Source organism: Pollicipes pollicipes, unplaced genomic scaffold, assembly GCF_011947565.3.
Source record: "Pollicipes pollicipes isolate AB1234 unplaced genomic scaffold, Ppol_2.1 Scaffold_6686;HRSCAF=7923_pilon_pilon_pilon, whole genome shotgun sequence".
Classification (NCBI taxonomy): domain Eukaryota; kingdom Metazoa; phylum Arthropoda; class Thecostraca; order Pollicipedomorpha; family Pollicipedidae; genus Pollicipes; species Pollicipes pollicipes.
The window spans coordinates 34,186,315-34,208,860 of NW_023596921.1; the positions used below are offsets into that span (position 1 = coordinate 34,186,315).

Genomic DNA, 22,546 nt, shown 5'->3' on the forward strand with positions numbered 1-22,546 from the left:
TGACGCGTCAGCATGGGCGGACGTCGTAACCGGGGCATCGTCCCAGGTTCAGAGGAGGGGTTCGCCCGGCGCGAGCCGCTCTGCTGCTTCTTCCATCGCCGGAAACCGCGCGTACGTCACGCCTTTACAACAATCGCACCACGGTCTAACAGACGGCAAAGTGCGGCGCGAACACGAGCGGAGTAACTGGTGGTGGCGGCGTCACGGCCGCTCCGAGGCGGCGCGGCTGCCGGCCGACGGTCTCAGCGCGCCCGTCACGCTCCGAGCGTCACAGGCACACGGCGCCGCCCGTCGGCCACGCCTCTCAAGCGGTTGCCTACCTTTGTCGTCGAGCGACTCGAGTACCAGCAGGATGTCCGGCCACCGCTCCATGGCGCCTGAAGCCCACATCCACTTCGCGTGACGCGGATGCACTTCCGGTCTCAGATCCACTTCGCGGGCTTCAGATCCGATTCCGGCACTTCGGTCCGCCCACGGGACTCTCTGTCCTTTTCTTCGACTCGAGATCAGTTCTCCGTCACAGGTGCTCGTGCGCAGACGGCACTCCTCCGCAGGCTCCTCCCTCGCTCAGGCGCTCGCGCCGAGACCAGCGCCGCCCCACGGCCTCGGGACACCGACCAGTCACTCGGAGCTGCCTCCGGGGGCGTCTGCCGACCTCCGCGCCGCCACGCTTACACCACGGCGGCACTGCGAACTCTCCGCCGCCGGCGGTGACCCCTGGCCGCGGGGCGGGGTCAGGTCACCTCGCCGCCCCTGCTCGCTGAGTGACGCCCGGGGCTCAGCACCGACACGCGGTGGCGTTGGCGGTGGCGTCGACGGCCGTCGAGCGCGCCGGGAGACACGCTTACCGGGATGTGTGTCAGGCACGCAGAGTGCGTAAGGCATACACACGCCTGCTCTCTATTTGCGGATTGTCGTGCGCCGAGAGGTGAGAGGCAGCTCGTCTTGAGTCGCGGCACGTCCCCAGGCCGGGGCACGTCTTCAGCCGCCACACGTCTCGGGCGCACGTCACGTCAAGCGCACGGCACGCGAGGCGCACAAGCGCACGGCACGCGAGGCGCACAAGCGCGCACTGAGGCCACAGGGCCCGCCCGGCCGCGTATGGGCCCTGCGTGACGCCCCGCAGCCGGTTTTCCACTGTAATCGGATCAGCAGGCACGAGTTCAGAGTGGCTGTGGCGGCGGCAGCGATGAGCCTGTGCTAATTTTCGTCCGCGCCGTCAGCAAACCGGGCTCGGTGCCCTTACGCCGCTCGAGGTGACGCGTATGGGACGCCCGGGAAGCGTGGCCTGGGGACCGGAGCTACTGTGTCTGCGTGTCGCCCCGCTGGGGCGCCCCAGGGACGGCATGTGGACGACGTACCACCAGGGAAAATACGCAGAAATAGTTGCACAGCATCGCCGTCGTAAAACGTTGAGGTTTGGACCATTAAACGGGCGTTTGTCACGCGATACGAACGGAGCTTGCAGAGAACAACGCTCATTAATGACCAAACGGCCTTTTACGCAAACGTGTCCTCGAAGAGAGCTCAACCGCGACAACCCGCCATGATGAACAAATGTCTTGCCTTAAGGCCACAGAAAAATGTATGGTCGGCGTATCATTAGTGGAGACAATGTGTTACCGGTCATACCGATCGGTGTTTGTTACTACCAGTTTCTACCGTATCAGGCAAATTTGGTGACCCCTCCGAGCTTACATATGTGTGTTACAATACGTATTCTACTTGGAGCACTCGTTTGGCGCTATGTGCTGACGGCGACAGTGGACTCTCGGTAGTTATATGGATGATGTGGGCAGTTTGTTGTTACTAATATAGCACAAACCAGTATTACGAACACAACAATAGTCCTAAGATCTTGGAAGTTTTCTGGCTAATTCAGTTAGCGTCACATCTCTGCGACTGCTTGGAGAAACAAAAGAATGCTGATAAATTTGCAAAGACTTATCCTGAAGTCTTTTACACATTATCTCGTCATGCTCAATCACGCACCTGCCGTCGCCCGCATGCGTCGCTTTTCACAGATGATCGGGACTGGCGTCACGTAATCGATCACCAAGGCTGACCTTAACATTGTTAAGATACCTAATGTGTCCGCTAAGCGTGAGTGCTGTACCCAGGCCTACAGGCACCCCGGCCTACGCAGCTCCGGGCAGATTTCATCTCTTCTGTCGCAACGGACGCCGCCCGTCCGGCCGACAGCTCCCACCGAGTCCTCCATTTGTCAGCCATCTGTCTGAACATTCTGCGAGCTTCAGCCACGCCCCCGCCGATTCTAACGAATCATCCATGGATTACAGCCGCGGCCGATAACAGAAGACTGCGTCTCATTAGTCACAAAGGCATGCATAATTTATGGCGTTCATTTCGAATTTGATCGCGGCGTTTCCAGCGGCGGGAGCGCAGAAGAGCACGGTAGCGTTCGTGAGCTTCGTGGAGTCTCCCGCCCCACGACTGCTGTTACGCCACGGGTCGGGGCATCTGGGGTCAGGGCGCAGTGGCCCGCGGCGGGCGAAGTCACCGACCCGCGGCGCTTGGCATCACCGCCCGCAGCGCCGCCAGGCGGCCGACTTCGGCGGCTCACTAGCGGCGAAGGGATTGGCGACACGGGAGACGCCGCACCAGCGCCCGGCGCAACAGACCAGTCTTGCAGCGCTCTCTGGAGACAGCCAACATTCCTGCACAAATTTGAAGAATAGATTGCGAACGCGGCCCCTGAGAATTCCAACAAAGAATCGGTTGGGTAGTCGGCATGTGGGGTGCATTGGCCAGGGTGATGTAAATGCGCATGCGTTTCTGGACACAGATGAAAGCGACAGCAGCCCTCTTTGCCTGCGCGTTGGGTCAGGTCCAGATAGCGCATGCCTCGCATGACTGCGCTAAGTGAAACAAAGGATCGTTAATTGTCTGTCTTCCGACATTGCTGTGCCCAATAAGGCCAGTAGTGGGTTAGTTAAGTGCCGTTTTACGGACCCGTAAAATGTGTGTAAAAAAGCATTTAAATTAGCGACGAAATAGACCAGGTGCCTGAAATGTCGAGCAGTGAGCTCCGAGCATGGTCTCCAATGAGAACAATATACCCATGACCTTCCTGCAGCCACCGTACAGCGAAACATGTAGGTAACGCCGACAAATTTTACTCCGATGATCTGCTTTACAAGCGTAACTAAATTTCTCCGAACTGTCCCACTAAGCTGGACTTGAGGCGTTCACGCTTATTTCTCGCCCCGCAGAGAAGGTTCAGTGACCTCCTCTGACTCGTGCGTCTCCCCAAACCCTCCCGGTCAGGCGGCGGGTTGGGGCGTCTGGAGACCCACCGTCACCCCCGGGGCCCCGGTCCCCGCAGGTGGCCCACCAGCCCGACGCCAGCGCCAGCGCAGCGATCAGCGGCGCCCGCTGCATACGTTAACCGAAAGCGATAGTGGCTGCGCGTGGCGCGCGGCGGGCGCTGTCAGCCGAGTTTGGGCCGACGCCGCCGGCCGGCTCGTCCGTCACCGACCGTCGCGCGCGCCGAGCAGTTGCGGCCAGCCTCCATCGTCTCCTCGCAGTGGCTCGAGTCGGGCCGTCCGTACACAACGCTCTGCCGCGGCCGTGGCTTTCGGACCCGCTCGGATCGGTATGAGAAGGCGTCTTGCCTGATGGGTGGTGTCGGATGTTTCGGCGACTAACGGACGCCAGCGTGCTCCCCTCATTAGCGCCCCAGACCACCGTGCACTTCCTACGGAAGGCCAGTCGGAGGTGGGGTGGGAGTGGTAAAAGCTCCCGGGGCAAGGCACGTCGCCGCCTTGTGCAGTGAGTGGCCAAGTTCACGGCGTTTCAAACGGCATCCACTGAGTGGAGCGTTTAATTTAACAGCCAGCCTTATCTACGGGCGCTCCAGCTGACAAATCTGGCCTTGTGACGCTGACGGTGACATCAAAGCCAGCACAAAGCACGATACATCAAGGGCGTCGCAGATTATCACAGAGCTCGATTCTGAGCAAAATTTGCAGTGATCTGAACAAGTAACATCTGGTGATGGAGGGCGGTGACGAGCTCTCGTTCTCCGGGCTCAGATGCATGGGCCACGTGGAAGATGAAAGCGTGCTTTCTGAACGTTACCACCTGCATCGTCCTCAGGTGAAGTCAGCAGGGCAGCCAGAGCCTGCATACCCGGGCAGAGTTCGATGCTGACCCGCGCGCCCTCTGACGACACGCCCGGGCTACGTCCGCTGCGCAGACACTGACTGAAATGTGATTTAAAGGGCTTAGCTGCCCGCTACATAATCCTACAACGTCGGCGACAGATATCCCTCGCGCTGCTCAGGCACTAGGTGTTTCGACCTAAGTGTTTTGTCAATAAATAGCAGGCTACTGGAACAAAGTTTCACTAGCTTGTCCTGAATTAACCTTGTGGCGGGTGAAGAAAATGCGATCAAGAAAAGAGCTAGTCTTCCGGGGTTACGATACATTGTGCCATGTCATGAAGTGATTACTAGTATCACGCAGTCGTTGAGGGGATTTTTGGGACGTTCCACGATGACCGCATTCTTTCTTTACGGACACTTATAGTGGGCGCTCTAAACGCTTCATCCCAGCCCATCAGCCAGCATCAAGGGTCCATGAGGTGACCAATAAAAGGTCACGTCTCAACAGACAACCCGGTCACCCAAGCCACTAATCCCACTTCAAGATCATCGCCCTTACCAAGCCCCGCCATTTTCGGCTATTATTTGGGCATCCAATATCTCCTGAGTGGAAACACTTAGCCGTGGAAGAGTCAATAGCGCGGTGGCTTTCAGGGTAGCTTTCGGGCTGATGACAAACAGAGTAAGCGTTCCGCTCTACCGACGAGTCGAAGGTAAAAACTGACAGCTTTCTAAACAGGCTGCGATGACTGCTGCACGGTCCAGCTGTCCAAAGGATTAAACAACGAGCCAGGGGGTCGGTTCGCACGCGGACAAACCGGTTCTGGAAACATAATGAGGACAAAGAAAGGGGGAATATTCCACTTCGGGTTTGTTTTAAGGCACGGTAGAAAAGATAGCAGATAGTATGATTGTGTTTTAGTTCAGAGATAGCTTTCTCCGCAAGTTAGTTCACTTAAGGTAATCAAAAGCTTGTCGCAGTTTTTTATCGTGGCAATTCTGTAACCGAAGAGCATTCACAACTGCTAAGAGTGAGTTTTCAAAGGGGTAAGCCTCACAAAAGTATAAACAAAGTGCGTCTAACAATAAATCAGACGGATGGCTCAGGCTGGCAGCATGCTGATATGTAGGCGGTGTGAAGGTGTCTATATAGTCGTGTATATATAGGTGTCCAAGCACTGGGTACGATCTCGATGTCGCAGTTCTTACCAACGTTTAGCAATAAGATATTACCTCGCCCACGATTTTCACTAGAAGGGTTGCCACACCCGTCAGCCACTCCGAACTCTGCACCGTCGCGTCCATAAGGCGCACTCTCCCACTCACGTTCACTCGAGTTACCTCCCAGTCAAGGGCGGCCACCACCGCAACGCCGACCCCAGGTCACGGTAGACCTCGACGGCGCCCACCGAGCGCCCCGTCGCCACCGACCGCACCAGGTCAGGTCACGCCAGGTCTCGGCCACACAACACCCCGCACCACAGCACACCTGCCGACCTCAGGTCAGGTCCGGTCAGGTCGGGTCCGCGTCGTACGGCGCCACCGCCCGCCTCGCCCGCGACTTCGGCTTGCCGCGCGGACGGACGCCAAACGCCCACTGCCCGGCGCGGCGGCGCGGCCGGCCGGCGGCCGCCGCGGCTGGTCTGCCCCGGGCGGCACGCACGTACCGCGGTCCGCCGGCGAGAGCTAGTACGGCGGCACGACGGGGCCACTCAGGTCCGGTCACTGCCAGCAGCACACACGGCGGCACGCAGCACGTGTGGGAGGACGGCGGGGTTTGAAGGTTGGGTCACCATGGGTGCGTTGGAGGCGACCTAACTGCCAGAAAGGCCAGCCCCTGCTGAAGCGGCCGAGCTGCTGTGGCAGATGGGCGCGCTCGCCCTCAGCGGTACGTGAGAGACCGGCCGGCGGTGGGCGTGCTCCCCTCCCCCTCCCCCTCCCATTGCTCTGGCATGCGATGACGGCACTCGCGGCCACCACGCGAATGCCCACTGTTTACTAGGCAGGACGTGCCTGTCCGGCCACGTACGATTATGACGTCACCTGGCGTCGACGGGTGGCATGTGCAACAATGGACACGGGCGGATGCGGGGATGGGGAGGGGGACTGCACCGCTGCGCCGGCCACTGTGTTTGTGTCCCTAGCTGAACAGCGAGCGTGTTGCCGGGTCCTCGCCGTGTTTGTGTCCAGAACCGTCCGCTTGAGCTGACTCCAGGGATCGATAGCAAAACGGTTTGTCGACTTTGTGTATGGTCCAAGGCATCGTGGTAAAAACGCTTCAGCGCCTTGTTCGGGAGTTAAACAAACAATCAATAAACGTCAAGCCTTTAGACCGTAATTAAAGTCAACAAAATGCAAGTTCCTGATGCATGTAATATGCATGCAGATGAGGATGAAATGCATATTCACATCATAAGAATTCGAGGTCACAGTGATTCGGCAAGATATCACTGTCAATACGACTCAGCTTTAAGTAACTGCATCCTCTAATGGCCTACTGATGTCTGGAACAGCAGCTCCAGTGTATAGCTCCACCGCATACAGCCAGAAATATCCACTGCTCTAACCGGCTAGCGTCTATAAATATCGCAGCCAATATTCTGTCGCTCGCAGGCAAGCTCGTCGATCCTTGGCCTGGCACAAACACCTGGCCTATAAGAGTTGCCAACTGATGGCGAGATAAACCTAGCCCCCCCCCCCCCCTGGCGGGTCTTCAGTGGTCTGGCACGAGACTGGCCTATCGTACGAGATATTGACAAAGGTACTCGGGTATCAGGTCAAACTCACGAAGCATCAGTGTTTCTGTGAGATAGACGGAGGTAGCGTGAGGAAAAACATCTGCCCCTGAGCCTAGCCATTCTTCCGTAAGCCGGGAGGAGCTCACGGAAGCCAGTCAGCGCTCCCGAGGGAGCCAGTCAGCGCTCCCGAGGGAGTCGTCAGCGCTACCGAGGGAGTCAGTCACGCTCCTGAGGGAGCCAGTCAGCATCTCGAGAGGGGAGTCAGTCAGCGCCCCGAGGGAAGCCAGTCAGCGCTCCCGAGGGAGCCAGTCAGTGCTCCAGAGGGAGCCCACTCTGCGCTCCTGAGGGCAGCCAGTCAGTGCTCCCGTGAAGGGGACCGAACGGCAGGCCTCGGCCATGCGGCGCGCCCAGCCGGGCCGTTAAGTTCGCTGTTTGGACAGTGGCTCTTCTGAGGATCCCTGTGTATCGCGGCCGACGCGCCAAGTCAAACTCTGCCGTGGATACTTCGGCGGGACGTGCGTCACAAGGCTGGCATCGCGACAGCGGCCAGCGCCCCTTCCAGCGCGGCCGGCCGGCTCAGGACGGCTGCCAAAGTCAGGGTCGGCTTCAGCTGCCACCGTCGCCAGACGAGACAACTCGCCAGACAAGACCAGCGAATGAACGGCTGACACACGGCAGCTGTCAGGCGGACAGCGCCGCGGCGCGACCGTCACGCACAGACGACAAATGATCGCTGGCTGGAGACCGCTGATCACCGCCCATGACGAGTCCCTGGGAGACACAAGGCGCTGGACGGGAACCGCTGGAAGATAGGATAGGAAGATCACGTGGAGGCCTGAGCCGGGGGCTGGGTGCTGCCGTGAGACGGGTCACTTTCTGCCACTGGCCACGTCGGCTTAGAGAAGCCGCCGTGGCCGCGCGCTGACGACGGTGTCAGCTGCTGGCGCCGCTCCGGCCAGTCGAACATTGCGTGTTGACACGACATGCTGCCACGCTGCTGACAGGCCGTGCATTCAGGCTTGCCCATTCATAAGCCACCCGCACCCGGCGAGATAGGCGCCGCCTATCTCGCTTGCATGTGGCGTTAGGTTCGTGCAGATTGCAGGCTCAAATGGTCTCGTGGCCTTGCGGGGCCACGGCGGTGCCATTTCGCACGTTAATGGCTCTGCCGAGACTGTGTGGCGCTCAGCCAGGATGCCGGTGGGCGGGCTGGGTCCAGTGGCTAAAAGTATCACAGCCGCATTACATTGGGTTTTCTGTGTGGGACACCCTCCGCTGGCCGCCTGGTGTAGGACAGCCCAACATAACACGCCTCTCGGACTGTAGGCGAACCGACTAAAGTCGCACCTCGCAGGAGTCGCTAAGCACCAAAATTAACTCCACCGATGTTACGCACGAGGAGAAAGTGGCGACCTCTCGACCCCGCACCGATCGCCATCACCGGATTGCTGCAGTAATGCCGCGCTTTTCCGGTGGCCTGACGGCGATGCCCGGCCGCGGATCGACTGCAAACCCGACCCACCGCAGCACCGGGACACGGCTGCAGAGCTGCCGTAATCTCCCTGGGAACCGCCGGCGACGTCCTCCCCCAGACCGCCTGGCAGCAGCGGCGGCGGCGGAGCGGGCCGCGCCCGCGGCCGCCCAGCTCCCCTGACCCGGTTACGTGCCGGTGCCGGCGGCCCGCGCGCGCCGCCACCCGGCTGGGACAACACTCGAAAGGTCAGGCGCCGCCGGCGCTCGCCCGGCGCTCGAGTGCGCCCGCTCCGCGCCCAGCGGGAGAGTAATAAGCCCTCCGTCATGTCCTGCGCGCCGCGGGGCGCTGTCGATGGGGGGGGGGGCGGGGCTGCATGGCGCCGACGCGCAGCTGGTCAAGGACGGCACGTGCGCCTCCGTCCTACGCCGTCCGGAGACAGCTAAAACGCCTCAGCTGCCCCGGCACGCACGCCATCGCTCTCAGTTAGAGGCCTGCTCGTCCCAGAGTGAGCGTGCCAATTGGATAACAGGAAGCCAGAATGGCCGGTAAATGATGTGTAATGGCCAGTGATGTCACTCCGCATGGGGCAACGCCATGCTCACGTCGTAAGGTTTGCAAACACGGCTGCGATTCCAGCGAGGAATTGAGGAGACGCCCGTAACGGGGCGGGGGCGCTGTCATGCCTCAACTTTTTGCATTGACGGTCGCGAGCAAAAACCAGCCGATCGTTAACTCAGGCTTTTTAACAACATCAGCGGGCCGATAAAAAGGCGGAATTCAATTGCGTTAAGTGTTCAGATCTGTCATCCGCGGTCTTTAAGACGTTGTCTGGCGGATGTCACGAGCGAACGGGCCGAGCAAAACTGTAGTCGACAGTCTGACCTGACCACAGCCCCGGGGGGCCGACTGTGTTCAGGTCGGGTCAGGTAGGGCTACGTTGGAATACCCTTCCTGAGCACGGAGCTTTCTGGACCAAAAGAGCCAGAAACAAGGTTTCAGGAGCCCACAAATCGAACAATCGACGGAAGTAAACGGCCCGCTACGGGTATATTGGTGTTCAAAGGCACCTGACTCGTTGAGGTCATCCAAGACCGGAGAGGTCAGACAAGCCTGCCCCAGGTCACTAAAATTAATTAGTCACGACGAAAATTATAATCTAGGCTATATCGGGTCATGAAATGTTGCGTCAGGTCATGGAGATTCACACCAACTTCAACGCGATCATGCTGAGTCAGTAGGGTCACGCTCGGTCACCAGAGGTCACACTTGGTCCGCGAGGTCACCCAGCATGTATGAGCCAGAGTCCACCGGAGCGCCGGTGGTCGGGCCTTGGTGAGAGTGAGAGCACCTGACAGCGAAAAGCGGCGGGCCGGGTCGGGCCGGGCCGGGAGGTCCAGTTCAGCGTCGCCGTTAGAAAGTGAGGCGGCTGGGCCTCGGGCTCACGCCCATGTGTGCAAACACGTCACACGGAGACCCACGACCGCTGGCGGATCCGGGGAACGGACTCCCTCCTCCCCCCTCCCCCCCCCCCCTCCCCCCAAGGCGGTGAACAACAGACCTTACAGGCTCAGGCCCCCGGCAATTCTGATCACTGTTGCGCCATTTCGAACTCTGCACCAACTTGGTGCAAGACCCTTCGACCACGGGGTTGAAAGAGTGCGTCAAGCGGTCGTGAGTCGCAGGAGGCCAACGGGCACGGACCAGCAGGGAGGCAGCGGACCAGCAGGTGTACGGGCAGGGTCCTTGCCGGTCCTCTCACATGAGGGTTCCCATTCCTTCCACTCTCACAGGAGGCTCCCCTATGAGATCCTTCCACCTCTCACAGGAGGCTCCCCTATGAGATCCTTCCGCCTTGTCCTTCCCAGTTGAGCCGGAGCCGCGCTCCACGCCCTTAATAGTAACGAGGAGAGACGACATGCAACGCTCTCATGTCAAGATCGTAAGCAACGCTCTCAAGTAGATCGGTGGTTAAAATACTGATCAGGACTTGTAACCAGCAGCGCGCAGACTAAGCCCATGCCATGGCAGGCAACTCGAACAGGTAGTCACTGACGGCAGTGCAGAGGGACCAGTTAACTGATGCACCGTAACCTTTCTAGAAATGTCATTTAGTTCAACCGACGCCAGTCCAACAGCCGTTCGCCGTCCACGTGTATTTGAACGCTGGTGTTTACAGCCCGCGTGCACCACCTAGCGGAGCTAAACAAAACCATGCTACGATGAAAGTCTACCAACAGATGGCACTGCCCACAGTCGGACAAATGGTAGTTTCCAAGGATGAGTTCCTATGTTCTAACGCGGATACAGCGTGCCCGCGCCGTATGGCGTGTAGCACTGACTCAGATATGCAGGCTAGCCGTGCATCTCGTGCAACAATGTCTTCTGTCAGAGTGGTCAGTGAGACCCGCGCCTAGGTTGGAGTCTTCCGGCGAACGATAGAATGGTAGTGCAGCCAAACGAATTTCATTGCAATGATCGATATTGCTGAATATGTATCATTTGGCTGAAATAATCCGATGGAACAAATCAAGCCACTTCCATCGTATTGAAGTGAATATGGCCGTTAGCCGTCGGATGAGCTACATAGCAGACCGTTATATTGGAATAGGTATAGGCGGCCATGTAGATAGAGCTGAGTCGATCCTATTGCGCTTTTGGCATTCTTATTACGTAAAAATTAAGAGGTTAGGGTACAGTGCAGCAAGAAGTAACCAGCGTTATGAAAAATTACGATCCCACATGGGCTGAATAAAACGCAACAAGAACTGACCAACTCATCTGTAGACAAAGGAAGATGCTCGAAGCATATTAGGCCCTGTTTTCAGATAAATTTTGGACCAATTCCATAGGTTGGACCAATTCCATAGGTTGTGGGAACAATGACAGGTAGTTTTGAACGCGCCACTCCCATTTTTGGCCCATTCTGAGCCCAGTGTCACGCAGCTAGGACCTTCGGCCTCGGCCAGGCAGGAAAAGAGAGCAATGCGACACCTACCTTTGGTAGCAGTTTTGCTTTGTACTTTGTTCTGAGATCGTGAGCTATTCGGTGTCCTCGTGGGAGGTTTGGTCGTTTTCGTTCCTGAAACAAAACCATCGCAAAAGCCCTGAGCACTTTTCCTCCCACTGCAAGATGCAGAGCTCTGTTTTCCTGGCAATGGATGGTCCGGTACACGCACGTTCCCTGAGTGGTGCGCCGCACCAGGGAGATGTGACGTCAGCGGTTAACTCGCAGCTTCCAGTACGAGTTAACCGCTGCCTACGCGGAGCCTCAATATATGGCTGCTCTAGTGGTGCCCACGCCATCTGACAAACGCGTATGAAGGACGTAAATGAGCAGAACCAGGTGCGCCGTAAATGAGCAAACGGTAGAGGAGTTTGTGTTGAAGCAATATCAGCCGCTGGGTTATACGGCGGGAGTGGCTGTCGAAGACACGCACAGGCTGCGGGTCAATCTCAAGTCAGGGTCAGAAAAACGCTGGTCACTTCTAGGTCCGGGTCGGCTGACAGCGAGGCAATTGCAGGTCAAGACAGAGCAGTATACCTTGGCTGTGGTTGCTGGCGAGGTTGGTCTTATTGGCGAGAACGCCCGGGTGGCGGCGCGCCGGCGTGTCCAGCGCCGCCCTGGCGGCCGTCGTCGGAACTGGCCTGGAGACGGCGGCCGGCTGCTTGCTGCCGCTACGAGCCGTAGACGGAGCGGAGCCTGCGGGAGGACGGCGGGTTAGCCGTCATATGACGTCACTGGTGGCAGTCCGTCACGCTCACTTCCTGTCTGCCGGGAGAAATCATAGCAGTTCAGGCTGTCAGTGCTGGAGGTGGAGCCCGATTATAGGCAAGGTGATGCGTAAAATGCACTGCAGACGAGTGAGGTATCATCGGTTTAACATGCAATACCGACGGGGTCGCGTTCCGTCACGTTGCAAACAGAACGTGACCGCAACCGCCGTCCTGCAAACCACGGAGGACGCGAGGTAACGTCACTGTTGTGAAAGAGCAGCGACGGCGAACTCCGGCCTGTACCCGCCGGTGCTTTTGCAGCAATTAAAAATGATCGCGTGTCTCCGGAACGACAGAGTCACCGACATGGTGCGCAGGATTACACAACCAGCTCCCTCGCTCTAGCAGGTACCGGGAAGTAGACTGAGTGCGTGCGGGCGCAGGTCAGCGGCTGTGGTGACGCCGCCGAGAGGAGGGCCATGAAGACGCCAGACCAGTGCGGGTGTCTTAGCACTTAAGGTATGCGAGCTTTTGGACAAAAAAAAGTCACAGAGTTCAAACTTTTAGAGCACCGTATTCTAGCTGACGTAAAAGTGCGGAGTATTTTTAGATGCTGACCCGCCAAAGCACTTTTATTTTAGGACGTCATGGGGATTGTTCAAAGTTCGATAGTTTATGCTGTTAGACAATGTGTCGTGCGATAAGTGTTCACCAATTATTCATCTGTCGAAGCTCGATTGACAGACTTCTCTTGCGCTCGCCAAAGGTGTTTGAATTCCAAAGGTTTAAACCAAATTGATAATGAAAACGTTTTGCAGTTTAGACCCCAATCGAAGAACTGTATGAGGCTCAGCCCAGACGCTTTCAAGACCTCCCCCACTACTCTAACCGATACATCACCTATCGTCTCCAGTCTCCTCGCCCTCGCCCGGGAGTGGAGTGACCCCGGGCGCTGCCGCGGCGAGGGATGGAGGGGAGGGGGGGGGGGGGGGGTCGGCCGGGGCGCGGCGGCGACTGACCGGGGCCGCAGCTGGCGGGTCACCAGCGGCCGACACACCCACGTGACGCGGCCGATTTTAATTGTCACGCGCCGCCGCATCGCGGACGACGGCTCTCCCACGCCTGGGCCGCGGCCCATGGCCGTTACGACCGGACTGACCGCGTTCCTGGTCTGGGCCATTGTTGGCAGCGTTTGGCGGCGGCGTGCAGAAGTGAGTAAATTAGTAGAGAGCGCATCGGCCCACACGAACGCAGCAGATGGCATTCGTGACGTGGGTAGGTGCTGGACGCGGTTTGGTAATGGCGCTAACGCACGCTGAGCTGGGGCTGGAGCCGACCTGACCGGACCGGGACTGATCGGGACGCTTTTGGTTGTGGACCTGACCCGGTCCATAACCAAAAGCGAGTGTGACACCCCTGACAGCCGTCTGTGGTGGGAATCGAGCCCGAGGTCTCCCGGTGCGAATGACCTCCGACGCTGGTGATCACTGATCTTTTCCGCCGTCACGCATCGATGATAATGCCCGTGTGTGAGAACAGAGCGGATGACCAGGCCAACCCGCTCACTAATCACGGAGCAGGGACCACAGAAATAACCCCAGATTTCGGCAGAGGATTTCCCGAGAGATGAGACCCCTCGAAATAAATCAAGATGCCAGAAATAGTAGGGTGGTCCCAGCAGCTTTTCGCAGAACCCGTCACACCAGTAATGACGGCATCGTCACATCACGCGTCCCGTTCGGGTCGGAGGATCATCTGCCGGCCGGGACGCATTTATTTTTATCCCGGTCACGAGGGGAAGAGGTCAGGGCAGCATATCACCAGCATGATTGTCAGAGGCAGCATCATCACTGACGAATTACGTACGACGAACATTGGCGACAACACTGCGCGTCGCACAGTCACACTACAGCTTAATAGAGGCGATTTTCCCCGTGCACGTACGCAGGCGCATTCATGGCCACAGTTATGGCGTGCCACTGATCGAATGACCTACATGCAACATCAGCTTCCGCAGCTCAATCATCGTGCGAGCCATGAGCGGAGCATGACGCGAGACGCGGCCGTGACACCAGGATGCGACAGCGAATGTCGCATTCGTGCGCGGAAGCGAATGCGGCAGGATGTGCGGCAGGATGTGCAGCAGGATGTGCGGCAGCGTGTGTAGCCACGTGTGCGGCAGTATGTGCGGCGTGCGTGCAGTAGCGAATGCGGCGGTGCGTGTGCCGCAGTACGTGCCGCAGCACATGCGGAAGCATGCACGGAAACACAGGCAGCAGCATGCGCGGCAGTATGCCACAACGTGTAAAGGCATGCAGCAGTATGCTCAGCAGCAGGACACCATGCAGCGCGATGCATCCTGGTGGCGCGTTGCGTTCCAGGTCCAACCGTGGGGACCGTTGGGGCTCCCCACCACCCCCAGCCGGCCTCAGGACGGCAGAGCGGCCCCCGCCGAGACCGTACCTGAGTGGGGCGGCCGGAGCGCCGGGATCAGGGTGCGCCCGCCCACTGAAAGCGGCGACAGATGGCGGGGTGAGTGGACAGCCCGAGGCGACGACAACACGGGTGCGCACACGGACGAGAGCAGGCGGACGGGCGTGCGCTCTGCTCGCGGCCGGCTGGCGGCGCGAGCGCAGGCGGTGGCAAACCAGTCAGGCGACGGGGCTTAACACGGACTGCTGGGGCAGACCAGTCGCAGTGGCCGGCGGGTCTGACCCAGCAGCGGCAAGGTCTCAGTCTCGGCCGGCGAGTGCCGCGGAAAGGCCAGAAGACTCTCTCTATGTGCGCTCGAACATTTTGGCCAGAAGTTGGCAGACAGTGCGTGCCAGAAGTTGGCTGAGAAGTTCACATAAAGCTGCGTTAGTGGGCAGCATATGAGGACCTGGGTTCAACGCCCCGTGCCAGAGGACACACAATTTAAAGAAATGGCAGACCGCACAACGAGAGGCATTACGGCGCCTCAATGGGGCTGCATTTTCGCCGGCTGAGCCTGTGGGCCCACACAAATGAGCTGCCACTAGCTACCATGCTCGGAGCACCCCAGACACTGCCATTAGCCACGGCGTCCACACTTACCGGCCTTCTCGGGACCTGGCCGCGGGAGGAGTGGCCGGTTCAATCAGTGCGGGCATGGGAGCGAGCACGCGCACAATGCGTCGCCTGATGGCGCCCTCTCCCACGGACAGCGAGGTGATCAGCGGGGCTCCGGGGCGGGGGAAAGTGCAGTTTACACTCACTTCGCCCAGCCGTCACCACATGATGAGGCACCCTACGGTCTGGCGGGAGCCTCCGCTCCGCGATGACGAGTGGGTCATGTTTGCCCGCCCTGGCATGTGTGTGTGTGTGTGTGTCCGTGTAGGTGGGGGAGGGGAGGGGTGAGCGTCATAAGTGCCACGTGTTTGCGTAGGTGAGTGCCAGTTTACGTGCACGTGTCCCCTCAATATGGGCACAATTGAACAAAGTGTCCGCCACTGCTGGCCACAAGGCCTGGGATACCGCCAGGGCCGCGACCCCATTGTGCGTGGGCGGCAGTGTTTGGACCAAACACTCCGCTCCATTGGCGCGAAAGAGCATGAACAAGTCAATGGCGGCAGAACGCGTGCCTGGGCCCATCAAACACCGCAGATTACTCCCACGCGCGCCGCAGTGCGCTTGACATCCAATGCATTCCAGAGCCAATAGCGCCTGAATTACTTACGAAACGCCGGCGCCTATTTACCACCAGCACTCGAAGCGCCCGGAGGTCGAGAAGTTTCACCTCGCCAGCACGCGCTCGTGGTCAGCAGGGCAACAGCAGGAGGCATCACTCACCGAGCGAGGGTATGGACCCGGAGCGGGCCGGGCGGGGCGCTTTCGAGGACGAGTCGGCCGAGTTCATGGAGCCGTGCGACCTGGCCGAAGTCGACGAAGCCGAGCTGACCTCGCTCAAGGTCGGCGACACCGAGCGGGAGCCGGCCGGCCGTAGGCCTGCAGGCGGCCGGTGCGGTCACCAGACGAGTACGGACACACCCCGGGCACGGACACGACCTGGACACGACCCGAGGACGGACAAGACCCGAGGACGGACGCAACCCGGGAAAGTCACAAGCCTCGCCCAAAGTCGCACTGTTACAGCTCGACAACGAACACGGGTAATAAGGGAGGGGGGAGGGACTCAGGATGAGTAAGATAGTCGAGTCCCACGGACTCGACTACCTTACACAACAGGCACGCCCACCTGTCGCGCGCGGGCGACAGCGCGCCTGACGGGCCGGCGGACCTGCTCCTGTTCTGTCCGGCGGCACACTGTTGCGTCCCACGGATGAGCATGGAAACGCTGAGCTGTAATTTATCGTCCGGAAGCACCTGTGCGAATGGCCACTGCTGGACGGACAACATCGGCACGTGTGCACCCACGCGGCCAGCCAGGGGCCGCCTGGCAACGCTCGCTGTCCGATGCACCCAAACTCCGTTCACTTACCCTTTCACGGCTCTAACACTGCACAGGACGCCCCTCACCATGCAGCTGCGCCGCACCACACAGCACCACCCCGGCACCAACACTGCGCTCGGCTGAGTGGCGACCCGCGCACGCGACCCGGGAGCATCGCAGCGTCGCCGCGCCGTTCACGGCCCCCGCGTCCCGCCGCCCGCGTCGTCCTCCCGCCGCTCCGGTTCTCACGTCCGCGGGCGCGCGACGCAGAGGCGCCGAACCGCGCGCGCAGGACCGGTGAAAAGGAAAGCGCGCCGCCGGCTACAGGCACCGGCCGCGGCCGCGGCGTGTGTGTGAGTGTGTGTGCGCCAGCGGCGGGGAGTGAGAGGGTGGGCGGGTGTGTGTTGCCACCGACGCGGACGCCGGGCGGGCGCCGGCGGCGCTGGCGACGGCCGGCGATCGATGGCGGACGGCCGCGTCGGCATCGACCCTCGTGACCCACCATCGACCCCTCCCCTCCCCATCGCGACCGGAAGAAGACTCCGGAGACTGCGGTGCAGACTCCTGGTCAGAAGTCTGGGGTCCGGGCACTGGTGGTAAGCCTCGTGAGCCCAGAGGAGACTGCGAATACTGATGAGGTCCGGAGAGCAGTGGAGGAGTAAACAAATAAGGAAACCAAGGGCGCAATAGTCATTTCGTAACACGACGGTCACGTCCGCACATCCAAAGCAAGTATAGGCAGATATTGGAGACTGACAGTAGTCTACCAGGATTGACAATATACTCGTGGGACTTACTGTAGACCCTTGGGACTAGCGGTGGACTCTTGGAAGGTTGCTGAAGGTTGTTGGATTCGATGAAGGAAGGTTGTTGAGACCAACGGCATAAAATCGGGACTGACGATGGACTCATGCGACTGGTAGACTTGTGAAGCTACCGGTAAATTACTGGGACTGACGATAGACTCATGTGATTGACGGTAGGCTCGTGGGGCTGACGGTAGACTTTTGAAGCTCACGGTAGACTGCTTGGACCGGTAGCAGACTTATAGAGCTGGCGTCAGATTCTTAGGGTTGACTGTAGTACTTTAAGACTAGTGGTACTTGTGGAACTGGTGGTAGACTCCTGCAACTGGCGGTAGACCTATAGAACTAGTAGTTGACTAATGGGACTGGCGGTAGGCCTTGGCATTGGCGGTAAACTCATGGAACTGGCAGTAGACTCATGGGACTGGCGGTAGACTCGTGGGACTGTCGGTAGATCCCCTGAACTAGTGGTAGACTTTCTTATACTGAAGATAGACGTCCGAAACCGGCATACGTGTTTTTGAACGCATGGCGGGCTAACAACGTGCGTGGGCTTGTGTACCTGGATTGGCGGCGAAGGTCGAACGTTTTTTTAACAATGTCCAATAGTGAACCCTGGAGATGGGCGACATGATCTCAAGACTGATTCCAGATCATTCAGATCTATGATTGATCCCAGCTGCTAACCGCACGTCTGCATGATCAACATCGAAATATACCGGATGGTGACACTCCTAAATGAAACGGCACGCGACGGAGGCCTGCCAGATCGGTGACATCCAGCGAAACGCTGTAAACAGCCGCTGCTGGCGAATGGTTGACCCTGGACTTGAGACGACAGACGACTGCAGAGCGTCGAGCGGCAGCACACTCTGGTGAGTCAACATCAACATCCCAGAAAAGAAAATCCCGATGAGTAATCCCCCCCCCCCTCATGATCTACGGGCCGCTTCCAGCGGTCGGCTCCCCCAGCCCATGATGAACGACACGGCCTGACCCGCACAGAACGGGTTTCTGGTGACCGGACGCCGCGCACGCTTGCCCGCGCCGCGTCGGCCGTGTCGAACGCAGCAAACGAGGACTCCTTTTCAGGCCGTCAGAAAATCAGGCAGCCCCCGGGGAGAGCCTGATCACGCACGGCCGGCTACCATCGCAACGTGATCGGGCACAGCCGGCTGCCATCGCAATGTGATCGGGTACGGCCAGCTGCCATCGCAACGTGATCGGGCACGGCCAGCTGCCATCGCAATGTGATCGGGCACGGCCAGCTGCCATCGCAATGCGACTGATACTTTACCGAGAGAGCCTGATCGGGCACGGCCGGCAGCCATCCTAATGGGACAGGTGCTTCATCTAGCTCCGTAAGAAGCCATATTTGGGGCCAGGTGGCCAGGCTATCAGGAAAGAGGGCCCATGTTTTATCATATTTCAAGTTGTTGCTAATGTTTCGTACGAATCTATTACTCGGGCAACTCGATTCATGACGGATTCGTCTCGGAAACTTTTCACTCGTGGTAAAGCCCAGTTCAGTCTGGCTTAACCATCCATTGTCCAACAAGCGCCACAGCGGAGGGCTGGCGGAACGAAAACTCGCTGCTCTCCAATGCGGGACTTCCTAAAAAGCAGACCCAAAACAATCCAGCCGGAGATATTCAAGCTCAACGTTTCGCGGTGAGTATGCTGTTCAGTAGCTACTGCGCTACTTGCTACCTATTTTCGATAACTGTTAGGCACTTTACGCTATGTCAGTGAGGGAATTACTAACGCTACCTATTTCGATAACTGTTATAGAGCTATGTCAGTGAGGGAAGTACTAACTAGTGCGGCATTAGGGAGGGCAGCATTCATCTATGAAATCCCAGGGCCCTGCTCGTTCACAAGCTCCACGAATGAATGCTAATGCAATAAACGCGACTGCGTGCTATATTTGCGACGAAAAACAGGATTACGAGAGGTGCGAACATAGTACATTAATACCATAGGTAATACCCACCAATACGAGACAGATTTATTGCCATACGGCTATTCCAAACATATATTTACAATGAGAGGCGTTGGATCATAGATAACCGATATTGGATTACTGGGACCTGGCCGAGACAATAATGCTCAGGCTATTTACATGGCCTCCGCCGCCTAATCTACCCCCCATAGCCCCCATCGTAAATCGATCGGCCCTGCGCCCGTTTGTTCAGCGGCTAACGTTGGGACAACGACGGCATGTCGCCTGTACCGCCAGCTGTCGGAAACAGCGCGTCTCAGTCCCGCCGGCCGCCCGAAAGTCATGCGGACGGTAGTGTCGGCACGTTGGGGCAACGACGGCATGTCGCCTGTACCGCCAGCTGTCGGAAACAGCGCGTCTCACTCCCGCCGGCCGCCCGAAAGTCATGCGGACGGTAGTGTCGGCACGTTGGGACAACGGCAGCATGTCGCCTGTACCGCCAGCTGTCGGAAACAGCGCGTCTCACTCCCGCCCGCCACCCGAAAGTCATGCGGACGGTAGTGTCGGCGGAGGGGTAGCACTTAAGTGCGGCTGTGTATGATCCGGTTTCCGTGATGACGCATGTGGTGCGGCTTCCGGACGTGGCGCAGTGGGCCTGCAGCAGGATGGTGGAGGGCCCTCGAGTTTACCAGAGTGCGCGCGTCTAGCATGACAAGCGCTGCATTAGACACCTTTCCCGTCGGCCAATTAAGCTAAACTCAACAGCAAACTACCATAGCAGCACGCGACCATCGGCATACTGATGGCTGAGCATTAACAAGCGCACCGACAGTGTACTAAGTCGCCAATCAGGTACGATTAGGTGACGTATACCGAGTCCAAAGAAGCCGTAGTCGGCATCGCTAAGGGTATGCACGTTAGTAATTATTCGCGATTTCATGGAAAAAATGCGGCTGTACTTGAGGGCTAACATAAGACTTTCGGTTTGTTCGACACGTTCGCCCACACTTCGCCCGCTGACCAGCAAACTTCGGCGAGTCCGTAGATTGATTCAAACAGGCCCAGCCGTGACCACCTGAGCGTGACCCGGCAGCCAATCGATGGGTTGCACAATACCGTCTCGGTTGCGCTGCCACTGACCGCCGCCTCGTCATCGATCCGGCCGTCACTGCGTCACGCCCGGCGCCAGCACACAACCCGTCACTGCGCCCCAGCAACCCACCGCGAGCCACGCGCCCGGCGCCGCCGCCACAATCGACGGTAGTCTGAACATTCGCGGCGCGCGGGACGATCCCGGCGCGCGGGGCAAACGCGGCGCGTGGCGCAGCAGGTGGCGCGAACGCGCCGCGGCCGGGCGCAATTAGAAAGCAGTCGTCTCAGGCCGCCGCGTCGTTCTGCAATTAGAGGCCATCAGCACTGACACCGGCCGGGGCGGCGGCCGGGAACGGGGCGCGCCGTTATGGCGGCGGTTCGGGCCGAAAACCGCAGGACAGTGTCACGCGCCATGGATAACCCGTGCCTTATGAAGGCGCGGATGAGCTCCCTAGCGCTCCCTGGAGCAACCGGGGCGAAGATAAAGGAGCGCCCCCCCCCCCCCCCCTGCTTGCCCCGTGCACGTGTCGGCAGGTTGTATGCGCGCTCATTGTGCATTGTGCGTGTCAGGTGGCCCCCTGGTAGGGTCAGCCTCGGGTGCAGCTGTCAGGATCCGAACACGTGCTGTCAGTGGCGACTGGCGGCGTCCGGCCCCTCCCCCTCCCTTCCTGCCGAGATGCGGTTCGACGTTAGGGGCGCGTCGAACAATATGGTCATTTCACGCTCCTGACGGGGTCCGACTGTGTCGTTTCCTTCCCGGCTGGCTAAAGGTTGGGTCTCTTGGAGATGATGTGGATCATGAATCATTATCATGATCATGATTATGGACCAACACGGATTATGAACCATGATGGATCATGGATTATGGATCATGGAGTATGGATCATGATGGACCATGGATCATGATGAATCGTGAATCATGATGGACCAATGATAATGACGGATCATGGATCATACCAGACCATGGATCGCAGATCATGATGGATCACGGATCATGACGGATTATGGACATCATGGATCATGTATCAGTATGGATTAAGGAGCGACTGAAGTGAATATGCAGTGATTGAAAACGCAGATTTTTGTCTTCTACTTTTGCCAAACCGCGCAACACGACTACGGCAAATGCGTTCGACCCTACGATACAGTGAAGTTTACCACCCTCAAACGCCGTCGCGAAATTGATGCAAATGATGGATCTAAGTACACTTAATTGTCTCCAAATATCCCTTAATTATCAGGGGTTGATTACCGAAGCTCCGGCCTGTGGAGTCCGTTATTACATACATAACATCTACTTTACAGCATGCGATAACCGAACCCAGGCAGTGAACCAACAACGAATGCACTACTGCAAAAGCCTTTTTAAGCAGCATTGATCGGGATCAACAGGACCCAGCCATAGGCAGCATCGCGGCCAGCTGGCGGGTCTCTTCCACTCAAGCAGACGCTCAGGGGAGCAGGCCACGTCAGGCCGCGGGAATCACACGCCACCCTTCGCCGCCACCACTGGCACTAGCGTGCCCGCCACATCAGCACCACCGGCACCAGCGTGCCCGTCACGTCCGCAGCACCGGCACCAGCGTGCCAGTCCCGTCCGCACCACCGGCACCAGCGTGCCCGTCACGTCCGCACAACCGACACCAAAACGCCAATCACGTCGGCACCACCGGCACCAGCGCACCCGTCACGTCAGCACCACCGGCACCAGCGCGTCCGTCAGCGGCCAGCCGTGTCGGCAGCAGTCGCTGGTGACGGGAGCCAGCAGACGGTCTCCAGAGCCGCTCCCCGAAGACGCCGCTGGGGGCGCGGCCCGGCCGTCTGGCCGCTCCTAATGAGCTCTGCTGGGTTTGGTCGGGCCTGTCATGGCCCGGCCCGGCCTGGGGTAACAGACAGGCGCCCTATGCATGCCGCCGTCCGGTGCGGGCGACAAACAGCGAACCATCGGACACGACGCAAAACCATTGGATACAACGCGGAACTATTCTACGACACCGACGGGATCTCAATGATAGCAAAACGCTTGCAATGACACCAAACTGTGGATGTCGCTACAACTTGTCGGAAAACAATCTCTGTGGACCCTGCGATCATAGGCAACCACGCGGCTAGGACACGATTCCACAGATGAAGACAAATCGTCGGAAACGACGGTGCGGTGAGAGGTGACGCACCCGGTCGCGGCCACATGAACCCAGACCCCATCGAGCTGACAGGTCCGAACGGAGCCAGTGCCAGGCAC

The 22,546-nt window shown here is 58.8% G+C and overlaps 1 protein-coding gene across 1 annotated transcript in view; it reads right to left on the reverse strand.

Annotated features, from left to right (window-relative positions):
• Positions 1-21,991: 21,991 nt before the first annotated feature.
• LOC119108217 (protein piccolo) overlaps positions 21,992-22,546 on the reverse strand; it is a 28,382-nt gene continuing 27,827 nt past the window's right edge. The window contains exon 8 of the mRNA XM_037231800.1: positions 21,992-22,052. Coding sequence (XP_037087695.1) covers positions 21,992-22,052 — 61 coding nt within the window. The remainder of the gene's footprint in view (positions 22,053-22,546) is intronic.